Source organism: Anguilla anguilla, chromosome 1, assembly GCF_013347855.1.
Source record: "Anguilla anguilla isolate fAngAng1 chromosome 1, fAngAng1.pri, whole genome shotgun sequence".
NCBI classification, from domain to species: Eukaryota; Metazoa; Chordata; class Actinopteri; order Anguilliformes; family Anguillidae; genus Anguilla; species Anguilla anguilla.
The window spans coordinates 43831556-43844846 of NC_049201.1; the positions used below are offsets into that span (position 1 = coordinate 43831556).

A 13291-nucleotide genomic window follows, 5' to 3' on the forward strand; every position below is an offset into this window, starting at 1 on the left:
GGCAGAGGGAAGAAATAGGGCACGAGAGGGAGATGGAGAACGGGAGAGGGCGAGAGTGCGAAAGACAAAAAGAGAGAAAGAGAGGGAGACAAAGAGAGAGTGTAAACAAACCTCTGGCAGAGTTGGAGCGGTGTCACGGTGAATAGTGCGTGGAGGAGAGAGGTGACTGCTGGCTGTCATGGAAGCTAATCTGAGCACCTCTAGCGCACGGGAAAAACGCAGACGGACGCTCGGATAATTCAATCTGACATCACCTCTTTCATTCAGCCCACAGACATCCACAGGTCCCCCCAAAGCTCATTGGGAAGCTTCGGAAGACAGCAAGCCTCCGAAACACTCCATAATTATTCAGGCTTACCGTTTATTTTCAAAAGAATAATTGTTATTTTTCACCCCCCTCCTTGTACTTTCTGGTATTGAGCTCGCTGGGACAGATAGGGAAGTGTAAATATTTAAACAGGCCCAGTCGGACCTGTCCGTTTTCTGGGGCTCCCGCTTTCAGGGGGGGCAGAAGGATCCATTGTGTGTGTGTGTAGCCGCAGATAATCTGCCGGATAAAAGATGTGTTACAAATTAGCCAGCGGGGTCGCCCCCCCACCGCCGAGGATCAGCAGCTCCAGTAGTGACCAGATGAAATGGGAACGGTGTTTGATGTGGGGGGGGGGGGGGGGTGGTAGTGGAGGAGGGGTGGTGGGGGGGGAAGGCTGATTCTTGGCTCATCCGCTAGGTGCCAGCTCTGCCTTTGTGCCTTCTGAAAGCAGCTCTGAGCAGGGCCATCTGCGGCAGGCCCCTCCACAACGCGGGCCCCGGGACGGGGACGGGGAAGGGCTAGCGGCCAGCGGCCAGCGGCCAGGGGGCCCTGCCAAACGATCGGGGCCCGCTTTTCTCTCCCAAACCCGAAGAGAAGAGCCCGGGCTGAATGGGCACCCGGGGGGCTGCCAGGCCGCGGCGAGCGCCGACGCTTCGCCTCGAAATCTTGGTGCGGGGTGGGGGCGGGGGGGGTGCGGAGGGCGAAGAGGAGCGCAGTTACGGCATGCAAATGGGCCGAACGGCGCTCGCCCCTTCTGGTGACAGACGGGGGGGGGGGGACAGGTAAACACGAAGAGCCGGAATGCTTTCTGGCAGAGCGGCGGATGGCATTCCTGTCGAGCGTTAGCGAACGTAAGGGGACCCGCTAAATCTTCCCGACGAGAGGGAGGCCCTGCCAGCTGGCAGCCGAAAAGCCGTTTTTTTTAACCGCGCTCGGCTACAAGCGCGGCCGCAACGACTGCCTTGTTAGCGTAAATACCGGCGCGTTTAAACTTCCCCGAAGGACGCCTTTCGTGGCCAGGAGCCGACATGGACGTTCATTCCGCGGAACCCCTGCGAAACTGGGGCAGCGAGAGCGCGCGGTGCGGGCCTCCACCAGGGCCCGGGCTGCTCAAGCCTGCCAGGGTGCGCGAGCGGGGGAAACGTGACTAACCGAGAGGGAAAAGCTTTCATTTGGCTCCAAATAACGTTTTAGCAACAGGAGGGACTAGACAAAACGGCGCACGGTGAAAACACACAAATCAAACGGATCCGTTTAGGCTTCTTATGAAACGCAATGACGCGTGGTTTTCAGACGCCGCCGAAATGGCTTTTGGGTGAACCGATCGTTCGTAACGGAGTTGCATAACCGTCCGTCGCCTCCTGCTCACGGGAGAGGCGATTGGGCAGATTTAATGGAAGCGCTGAGATGGTATACCGTGACCAGACGAATCGCAAGCCTGGCGGAGAGCGAGAAGTGGAGAAATCGCAGAGACGAAGCACGCCCGTCGAGCGAACGGCGCGCCGCAGCTCACAGCCCGGGGAGTTCACAGCCAGCGCTCGCTACCGCCGCCGCCAGGCATCGCAGCCCAATCCAGCCCTGTCGACGGCTCGCCGAAAATCCAGGAGATCGCAGGGGACGGCGGCCGTGGCATCGTTAGGCTCCGCCCACGTCCCGCTCACACCGGCGGAACACGCCTTCAGCGGCTCGCGAGCGCGGGGACTTCGCAACTGTCGCTCACAGACGGATGACCAATCGGGGGGCCCAGCGCTCGCTGATGTCCTCTGACACATCGCGGCAACGAACCCAGAAACCCAGCTTTTCTCCTCCTCTGACAAATCGAGGTTGCTTGTGCACCAGTGTTAGGCAATCCTGGCATCCTGGAGACGTCTCAGTTGTTTCTCTCAGTCGGAACTTCTGACTGCATAAATGGATTAATTGTTAGGCTTAGTGAATGCGGTGATTGTGGGGGTGAGGCACCAACTTCACCATTCAGATGCTGCGTGTTCAGGCTCAGACTCTCGACGATTGGGATTGCTCGTCAGAAAGTGATATGCTATCTTGATAGAGCCAGCGACACAGGAAGGCACAAGGATACGCCAAAAGTTCTGCACATCAGTTTCAGCACTGGATTTATGATGTCACTTCCTGTGGGCTTACCCTGAAGCGAGGGTATTCCAGCAGACCAGCAGACATGGCTACTCTGCCTACGACACCGCCGGAGAGAGCTGTGCGGGCAGCTAGCTACAGTTCAATTAGCATGCATTTCTGCCAGAGCTAATGAAACCGGTTAGAAAAGGGACAGCATATAACATGCAAATCATTATTCCCAAAGAGCTGTTTGGAAACGGCAGGCTCAATGGCCCACACAAGAAGATCATTACAGGGGAACTGCAGAATTACAAGGGCAGAAATCAGCCAACGGCAGCCGGGCTTGCATGGTGCCACACTGTCGTGGGACCATCCAATTACCTGCAGCCCATCCTGACGTGAGAACGATCAGCAGGGTGATGCGGGAGCTAGCGCTTCTGACGCAGTAATGACTTCCTCTACAGAGAACATGACACGTACGCCCTCCCACTGACCCGCCGCAGGATGAGCTGAGAGGACGTGTGAGACCAGGAAGCAGACACGTGCTGATCCGTTGGGCCAGACTCCCATAAGACTTCACCTGTAACCTGGTGCTTAGCCCAGGTCACAGACTCAGAGTGTGAGTTGCTTACATTGGCCACAGGTATGATTAGCCCAGGACTTTCACAGCAAGTCTTCTGATGATCAACGCCGTTCATGATGAAAGGCAATCAGCGTAACAAAGTTGCATACGCCACAGGCATATGCTGCAAGAGAGGTGCAACTTTCATAATACTGGCAACGCTTACACATACATGTATACACGTGATGTACTTCTATTGATTCAGTACGTATAAAATAAGCCTGACCAGTGAACTCAAGCAACTTTGCGACTAGTCCCTACAGATTCATGCTGCGAACCTCCCATTGCACCTAATCCCAAAGGTGATCTACTGGACTGTGCAGGCCATTGGAGTAGACTGAAGTCACTGTCATGAAAGTGGAACCAGCTGGAGAGGATATCTGCTCTGTCACACGGCACGTTATCCTGGTGGAAGGACCCATTTGAAAAAAAGGCAGCCATGAAGAGACGCACATGGGTCAGCGACAATACGTAGGTATGTTGTGGCATTCAAACGACAGTCAATGAGCATTAGGGGCCTAATGTGTGCTAACAAACATTCCCAACACCTTCACACCACCACCGCCAGCCTGCACCATTGACACAAGAAAGGATGGATCCATGAATTCATGCTGCTTATGCCAAATTGTCACTCTACCATCTGCATGTCGCAGTAGAAACGGAGATTCGTCAGACCACGTGGCATTTTTCCAATCTTCAGTCATCCAGTTTTGGCGATCACATGACCGCTGTAGCTTCATCTTCCTGTTCTTAGCCAGCAGGAGTGGAACTCAGCATGGTCTTCTGCTGCTGTAGCCCAAGGTGCGACATGTTTTGCATTCAGAAATGCTCTTCTGCACAACCGCTGTTGTAAACAGCTCCTGTTTCAGCATTTGTGGCCTTTCTGCGAACTTGAGGGATTCTCCTCTGACCTCTCTCATTAATGAGGTGTTCTTAGCCACAGAACAGGCGCTCACTGGATGTCTGCTTTTGTCACTGTAGTGTCTGAAAATACCAGGAGGGCATTCGTCTTCCATATCTGGAACCACCACGTTCGGCACCAACAACCACACCATCGTCAAAGTGGGCAAGATCATGCGTCTTGCCCATTTCAACGTTTGATCGAACAACAGTTAAACCTCTTCACCGTGTCTGCACGTTTCACATACTGACTTGCAGCCACACGATTCACTGTTTGGAGGAGCAGGCTCATTGCATTAACGAGCAGGAGTACCTAATAAAGAGGCCACTGAGTGTGTATACACGCAGGCACACACACACACACACTCGCAGTTATTTTACCTCTTCGCAGTGGCCGTAAATGTGATTTACAAAGCAATTTGCGATTGTTCTTTTAATTATTTCCACAAGGAATTTAGACGTTTTCGGGGGGTCTAACTTGTGGTACAGCATTTAACGGCAAACGGCAGAAGAGCAATAAGGATTTCCCCGTTCGATGCGTTTTTATGTGGCCGAGAGGCGCGAGGAGTCGACTCGGCTGGCGTTTCCAGCGCGGCTTCCTTCGGGCTCGCATCAGGAGGTACGCGCGCGATAACGGCCGCGGACAGCCCGCGCTGCTTTGTGTAATTACCACGGTAACGGGGACTCCGGGGAGTCGGCGGGAAGGGCACGTTATCCGAGCGATAGGGATCTTGCGAGCGGCCTGGCTTTATTAGATGCAAATTTCAGCTGCCGCCGCCGCGCGCTTCCTGTTTCTCCGTCTCCGACGCGACGCCGCTCGCCGCGCGCCCAACAGGTTTCCCCCCGCTGCGCGCCGACGCAGAGCCGGGTGAAGTAACTGTCATTAAAGGGCGCTTCAAGGGCTATTAGGTAGGGTGAAACTTTATTTAAAAAAAAAAAATTAAAAAAATTAAAAAAAACACAAGCTATCAGGAAGGTTCAAGGCTAAGGAATTTACATAGCGGCGGGAAACTGCCCTCCGCCAACCCCTGAGACGCCCACAGACTCGTTCTCTCGCTCGCTCGCGCGCTTACTGAGACGAGCGCCTCCGGTTCGTCTCTGACCGTCTCTGACCGCCGCGTTCGCCGACCTGACCTTTCATTTAACCGGGAAGCCCCCCCGATAATGAAAATCTCTTTTTCGAGACGGCGGGCGGAAAAACCCCGGATCTACATCGAATCGCACGGAATCGAGGAAGCCGAAAAGGATTCCGGAGGAAAACTCCGCGCAGACGCGTCGAAAGCGGCACGATAAACGGAACGACGTTATCCCGCGCGAGAACAGAAAATTCTCAAATGAAAAGGCAGAAAGAAAAAAAAAGGAAAAAATGAAGAAATGAACCGGAGGAGGCCACTGCCCTCCGCGAAGGCCCGCAATTGGATAATATCAGCCAGGAGAACATATTCAGCCCTTTTGACATTCGCAAGCACTCAGCCAGCCATCTTAGCACGTCTCCGCTCTCCTAACACATTCTCCGCGCGCATTCGTGTGTGGGAGGAACTCGTGCTTCTTCTTCAGAGTAATTAATTCGGAAAGACTGACTGAGGTTGCGAAATCAAACGCGTTGCCAAGGAGCAAAAATCACACAAAAAAAGCAGGGTCAAAATAATGTTTAAAGCAAAAAAAATATATATATATATATATAAATTTTAATGTGGTGCCGTTTTTCCTGAAGAGAATTATTGAGCCAAAAAAAAAGGAAGAAAACAACCGAATAAGTCACCAGCCTGTTTTGCGATGACATCATCAAACTATCTAGCACTGTGGACAGCAGCGAACAAAAATCAGCTCAAAACCCCTGTGCCTCGAACGAGTACCAGAATCCTCAGCAGGAGAGGACAGCTCAAAAGACTACATTACACGCTGTGTTCAGCATATGTCTGCCAGCGCACTTTTGAACTCTGACTTTGAAGCACCAGCATCTGCACGCCCCTGCACTCCCTTTCATCCGAAGAGACGGATTGGAGGAGATACGAGGACCGTATCCGCACGCGTTCGTTTGGAAGCAGAAGGAGCCCATGAAGATGTCAATATTAAACACTTAATACCGAATTATCATAAGCAGACGGCGTTCGGGCCCACGCATCAATAAAGAGGGATTATTAAACGAATGCTTATTCATTAGCCCTCGCGTCGGCGCGGCGACGGCTGGCTCCAGACCCCCCCCCCCCCGCCACCGCCCCCCGCCCCCCCCCCAGCGTAATTACAGGCTCTGGCGTTCCGCGCCGGGCGGATCGGACCCAGGCTAACTGGGTTAGCGGCGCTGGTGCCGCGGCTTGCCGTGTGAGGGAGGGAGGGGGGGGGGGGGGGGGGGGGGGGGGAGGGAGGGAGGGGGGGAGGGGGGTCATTAGGACCCTCACCGAGGCCCATCTGATTAGACGGCTGTGAAACAATGAGTCACAGTTATGGGCGCAGCGGGGCGGCGTCCTCAGGCAGAGCCGTCTAATTTAACAGCCCCCCTCCCGCTTTCGCCAGCGCCGCTCCTGATGGACAGAGGGGCGGGGATGGGGGGGGGGGAAGAGCAATTTTCGCCTTTGCACGACTCATCTGCATAATTGATGCGAGGCTGAGTTTTTTTTTTTTCCCTTCCCTGATTTTAGTGTGGAGGGGAGAGACCGCACCGGTTAGGGGTGCTGCTGAATTTAACGTTCACCTCTCCAGCCGTAATGCTGAACGCCCCAACGAGGTTCGGGAAGGGCTTTTCACAAAAGAGGCAGGACACAAACTATTCTACACACCTTTGTATTAGTATTTTCTTTTTGGTGAACATTTTCTTATCAGGGTTCAGAGGAACATTAATTATTCACAGGCGTGGCAGGAATCACGTTTTACACATCCCAGAATGCAGCTCGCAGAAGCAAAAACACGCGAGCTCTCTCATTAGGTCTTTGACATATTATTTTTTTAAAAAAAATAATTTCCTGCACCTAATCATTCCTACTTTAATGTTTTTTCCATTGCGATTATCATTTTTATGGCAAGTGAAAATCCGGGAAATGCTCACAAACGGTGCGGTTGCACAATCGCAAACATCCTCTCCACGAGACAAACGGCAGAGAGAAAAAAAAAAAAACAAATCAATTTTCTCATCCGGAATAATATTTACGATAAATAAAAAAAAAATAAAATCATAAAGCTGCGGGTAATGAATTTGCCGGTCGCGCGCGGTCTTCTTGGATGTGCGCCGGATCGCGGCTGGAGGTGCCGGCGAATGCCACAGAGGCTTTGTCTAAACAAGCGCTCCCCGCCGCCCACACGCGCTCCATCTCGTATTCAGATCGGCTTCGCGCGGAAAAAACAATTAAAGGGTCTTAAGGAACGGCAGGAAGAGAAACGCCAGGTTTCCTCGCCGCTCCCCGAGACCACGCCCACGTGCGCATCACGACTGATTAACTCCCTTCCGACTCTCCAGCCGGTGAGGTCAGCTAGGATTCCAGGGGGTCTTGTACGACCCGAGGGGGTGTCTGCGCGGAGGGCTTCGGCCTCTCGAACCCCCCCCCCCCCCCCCCGAGCGTCTTACGGGGGGGAGCGCGTCGAGTTGGAGAACGTCTCCGCAAAAAAAAAAAATATCAGACGCGCGCCTGAACAAACTGCGCCGCGCTCGAAGCGGATCCCCTAATGAAGTCTTCTTTCTGCGCGAGCACCATAATCTTTCTCCGGCTATAATACCTTTTTAAAGAGCTTCATTCGTTTTTTTTTTTAATAGGCAATTCAATTTGCCTTGATTACACTGCAAAGCGGTAATTAGTTCAAAAGGAGTTGGGGGACTATGAAATCGTCGAGCGGAGCCGGGCGGGTTCCGGGACGGCTCGCAGGAACCACGCCGGTTTTTTTTACAGGAAGCGGAGGGAACCGCGAGTGCTCGCCAATGCTGAAAATTTAATGATGTCATTAAAATGAGCTATGGGGCTTACACGGCTTCCTGTTTCTGGAGGACATCGTTCCAGCCGTCTTCTTTCATTTATTTATTTATTTATTTTTTTTATAATTGTGTACATTAAACATGTCGCTTTCTCTCGCGGGGAAGAGCCCGCCCACTTGCAAAAACCGTAAGCAGGGGCACGCGCAGAGCGTAGCCGCCGCTGCTTTGTCTGGAAGAGCAGCAAGGCAACCAACGCACCGCGCGACCTTTGACCCAGGAGAACCGCCAGGATTTGGAAGCTCCTTCTCGCAGGCCAGGCAACCCTTATCCACTGCAGCTAATCATCCGTCACACTAAAAAAATATTATTAAAAAAACATTGCGGGTGGATTTTCACAAGGACCACTGCTGTTCCGTGAGCAGAAGCGAGAGAGCAGCAGCAGCTCAGCGCTGATTCGGATTCAGGTCCATGACCCTCAGGCCTAATTGACCAGCGTCCCTACTGTAGCATCAGCTGGACCAAGAATGCAAACACAAACCCGTAGGCCTCAAACTTCCATCCCATGGTTGAGAGGCCTGACTAATTGGCCGATTATTTAGTTCAGCGTGACACGCGGCGGTAATGGTGTTCCTCAAGGGTATGTTTAGGGTCCGGTTACCATGACTGCTGTCCTCTTTAGCAGCGAGGCCAACGCGGCTCCATTTACCACTGTATGCGTCGCCTCATAACCATCTCTCCATAGGGATGGCCGAATTTGTCGAGAAATTACACCTTTTCTTCACGACAGCATAAATAGGCGAATATAAACGTGCAGCCTCTTACCTTGTGATCATAGGGGTTGTACGAGTGGAACAGCTGGGAGAGTTCTTTTGTCCTTTGTTTTTTCTGGGGGAAAAAGGGAAGAGAAATAAACTCGTCAGACTTCGCTCTAATGTAATTCTTAGAGCACCGTGACCTCACGTGCTGCAGATTTTCACTCCGGCGAACGTAACGAGGTTACCTTACAGCGGGCTGACACGACGCTGAACCGAAACAGATAATTAATGCAAATATTAGGGTAGAGAAACGGAGAGCGTTTTCCCCGGCCGCATTCGCTCCCCGCCCCCCCCACACCCCCCGCCGGCCTCCCACGGCTCCACGTTCTCAGAATATAATAAAACGCAAACCCAAAGATTCCAGTTAATATACGACGGCGCTTAACGCAACCGCTTAGAGGAAACCGAGAAGGTTACGAGAACGCCAATTACCGGACTGATTAGGCCGCGTCGAGCCGACGCCATCTTGTACGCTCATTCTCTCGCCCTGAGCACCTAAGTCGTGGAAACAACTCTCGCGCTTTCCACCCCGTGCACAAAACAGCCTTCAAATTTCAACCGAAAACCTGCGCTGCACCCTTTCACCACACGGAGCACCCCTCACCCACCGCCCCACACATCCTCCTCCGCCTCGCTCGCTCGCAGACTGTCCGGCTCGAGCCCAATCCCTGATTATCCATTTGAGCTGAAAGAGTCATTAGACATTTGAGCACATTTTGCCTTCATTGAAACATCTGAAATTTTCTTTCTGCATTCCACTCTAGCCCCGCCCCAATCGTGATGTCAGAGTACCTTTTTGGAGGTACTACTGCGTAATATAAATGTCAATCAAGATATCCAGCTGGACAATTGTTGCCATCCACAATTGGTTGATTGGGTTTTTTCGGCCCAATATTTTTAAAATTAGGGAAACATGCCGATTTATTCCTAAACTTTTTTCATATTTCACCTAAACAGACAACTAAAATATTTTTTTGAAAACATTTGAGGTGAGAAATAGACCATGCATTTTCTGAATCTTGATTAATATTTGATCTGCAATGCCAAGCTTGATAGTTTGATCTGAGTTTCATGGGCCAGGCAAAGCAACACTGTACACATTCATTTAAATACAGAATACTTTATACAAATGAGATGGACACACCGACTCCACCCACCACAGGAAGCATTTTTCAAAATTGTGAAGCAGGTGGAGCCAGGCTGAAACAGAGAGTGCAATTACTCTTTAAATTGGACGATCACAAATATGCGATTAGAATTTTAACATTCTAATCGCATGTTCTTAACATTCTAATGCTGATGTGACGATCACTACCGGTAAATGACATCAATGTTGTAGTTCTAGAACACTGACTTACAATTTTTAAAAAACATTCAAAGAAACCTACTCTTTAAGGCAGTGGTAACCAACCCTGTTCCTGGAGATCTACAGTCCTGTAGGTTTTCACTCCAACCCTAACAAAGCACACCTCATTCTACAGCGAAAGATCTTGTTCAGCTGCTAATTAGTAGAGTCAGCTGTGTCAAATTAGGGTTGAAATGAAAACCTACAGGATGGCAGATCTCCAGGAACAGGGTTGGTTACCATGGCTTTAAGGGTTAAGAGAAGCCCCAGCAAAAAGCAGTTATTTTCCTCCACAGACCAGCTTGTTTTTGCTCTCCTTTAGAGGGGCAGGTACTGCACTGTGCTGAATTCATGCCCAGGTTCCTGCTAACAACCCCCCGCGTGAAAGCAACCGCTCCAGCATCGCGGTAGAGCTCTTTCCCTCCCTCCCTCCCTCCCTCCCGCTCCCCCTCTCCCTCCCTCCATCACCTGCACTAATCAGTGTGCGGCGTGTTGGCTGAGGTGCAGGGATAAATGAACGCAGCACCCCGGGTTATGATTCCTCAACACCGGCAATGAGATCCCTGCAGGATTCGCTCGATAGCACACGGGCGAGCGGGCCAGCGGGCCGCGGAGAGGAGAGGCGGAAGCACTCTGTGTGTGTGTGTGTGTCTGTGTGTGTTTATGTGTGTGTGTGTGTGTGCACGTAAGCGTGTTTATGTGTGTGTGTGCATGAGTGTGTGCACAAAAATGTGTTTATGTGTGTGTGTATGCGTGCGTGTGTGTGAGTGAATGTGTGTGTGTGAGTGTGTGCGCATGTGTGTGTGTGTGAGTGTCTTTATGTGTGTGTGCGTGAGTGTGTGTATGTGTATTTGTGTGTGTGTGTGTGTGTGTGAGTGAATGTGTGTGTGTGAGTGTGTGCGCATGTGTGTGTGTGTGAGTGTCTTTATGTGTGTGTGCGTGAGTGTGTGTATGTGTATTTGTGTGTGTGTGTGTGTGTGTGTGTGTGAATGCATGTGCGTGCATGCATGTATGAGAGTGTGTGCTTGTGCGTTTCTGTACGTGTGTGCGCACGTGTGTGAGTGTGTGTGCGTCTGGGTGCATATGTGAGCGAGCATTTCTCTGTGTGTGACAGAGAGAGAGAATGTGTGTGTGTGTGTGTGTGTGTGTGAGAGAGAGAGAGAGAGAAAGAGATGAGGGAGAGGGGGAAAAAAACAACACTGGGAAAAACAACTGTGAAAGGAAGGCTGAGCTCAGTTGGTTGCATCCATCCATTTCGACAATCGTCCAGATGCCATTCCGCCCTCATCCCTCCTGGCCTTCCGAGTTCGGAGGAGGGAGAGAGAGAGAGCGGGAACAGAGAGAACGAGCGAGAGGAGAGAGAAGGGTTGGAAGGAAGGTTGCCGGCCAGACGATAACCCGGCAACCTGGCCTTAAGAGAACACATTTATTTTTCTTCAAATCACATATCTTCATTCTGGGTACGGTAGCAGAAATTTGATCAAAAAAGATGAACCTCGGACTGACCTTGGGAGACTCAATATTTCAGCCTATTAGGGCTGAAGGCCAGAGATTGGCCCGGCTCAGGAACACCCGAGGAACAGAAGAAAATAATCTCGATAAGCTAAATAAGTGCTTTTTTATTTCCAAACGCGGTGCCCCCCCTCCCATGCTGTCCAAGGGCACACGGGACGCGGGGACCCCCAGACACCTGCGCTCCTGCTTTCTGCTGTGCAGCCAAAAACACCTAAATATCCTGCATGGGGCTCGCTGCAGTCACAGCAGCATGCAGCATGGGCAGGGCTTTTTACTTCCACTGCACCGCCCTGTACTGACCTCACTCTCTCTCTCTCTCTCTCTCCCCCCCCACTGTGTCTTTTTCACTCTCACTCACGCTCTCCCCCTCTGTCTCTCTCTCACTCTCTCCCTCTGTCTCTCTTTCACTCTCACTCTCTCCCCTGCTCTCTCTCTCTCACTCTCAATCACTCTCTCCCTGTGTCTCTTTCACTCTCACTCTCTCTCCCCCTCTGTCTCTCACCGTTTCTCTCTCACTCTCTCTCTCTCTCTCTCTCTCACTCTCACTGTCTCTCTCTCTCTTCCTGTCTCTCTCTCTCTCACTCTCTCTCTCTCTCTCACTCTCACTGTCACTGTCTCTCTCTCTCTCCCTGTCTCTCTCTCCCCTGCTCTCTGGGTCTGGGGTGACCTTGCTGGCCCTCTCCTGGCTCATACCTCTGGCTGACGTTGATTTAGTCGCCCGTTGACCTCACGGCTCCAGCTGCCGGGGGGGGGGGGGGGGGGATACGCTCACAGGTCCCAAACACCAAACAAATTCCCCAACACGGCCCTTTATTAAAAGCACTGCCCTCAGCACAGGGGTCCAGAGAAACGTGAGAATAAATGTCATTAGAAGGTTTGTACCACTGTGCTGCTCATGGGGGGGGGGGGTGCAGTGATGGGACCTTTCCATTGTGCACCACGCTGAGCTTTAAAAGCGCATTTTCGGCACCGCACATCTGAGAGGGAGCGGAGGGGCGGATCAGCGCCTGGGCCCGATCGCTGCGTTTCTGCGCCGCTGCTCACGCGGGTGCGAACGAGTCATCGGCTGGGGGGGGGGGGGGGCTCGTTCTGTAACACGGCGCCGCAATTTTCGACATCCCCGCGCCGCACGCGTCTGTCGCCGCGGTGATGATGAACGATCGCACCTCCGATGTTGTCCATCTGCTGTGTTTTTGGCTGGTGTGGGGAAGCAAATTGCAACCCCCCCCCCCCCCCCCCCCCCCCCCCCAGACTCTGGGACAGGAACTAAGCCCTGTACACACTGTGAGCTGTGTGTTACATTTTCACTTCATGAGGTAGGGGATTTTGAGCTGAACGAAGGCTGTTCAAGAAATGATCTTCTGAGGGAAGTGTCCATGGATTGCTTGCGTGTTAGGCCGTTTCACTGTGCTTGGCTATGAACATTTGGGTGGGCTACTGTGTTTGGCTATGTTAGTGTGTTCGGTTCTGTTAGTTCGGTCACACTGTGTTCAGGTGAAGGCGGTGCATTCGGCTTGGCCAGAAAATTTGGTTGCATTAATGTGTGGCACAATGTTCACGTGACCAGCCATGCTACCGTGTTCAGTTGTGCTCAGGAACTGCCGAACTACACCGTATAATCAATTTGGTCATCAGACACCTGTAAACATGGCTACAAAGACAAGGATCATTGTTAGCACATGATCCATGATCCATGTACCTGAACATTAAGGCTACCTAACCCACAGCAGTGCCACATCCTGGACTCAACCAGCAACCCTTCGAGAATCCAGCCAACCTCTCGTTAACAGACCCCGAACCAAATACTGAACAG

At 52.0% G+C, this 13291-nt stretch overlaps 1 protein-coding gene across 2 annotated transcripts in view; it reads right to left on the reverse strand.

Moving 5' to 3' along the window:
• cdkal1 (CDK5 regulatory subunit associated protein 1-like 1) overlaps positions 1–13291 on the reverse strand; it is a 374306-nt gene that overhangs the window by 77604 nt on the left and 283411 nt on the right. For both annotated transcript variants that reach the window (XM_035380803.1, XM_035380794.1), the window contains exon 12: positions 8626–8688. In XM_035380803.1, coding sequence (XP_035236694.1) covers positions 8626–8688 — 63 coding nt within the window. The remainder of the gene's footprint in view (positions 1–8625; positions 8689–13291) is intronic.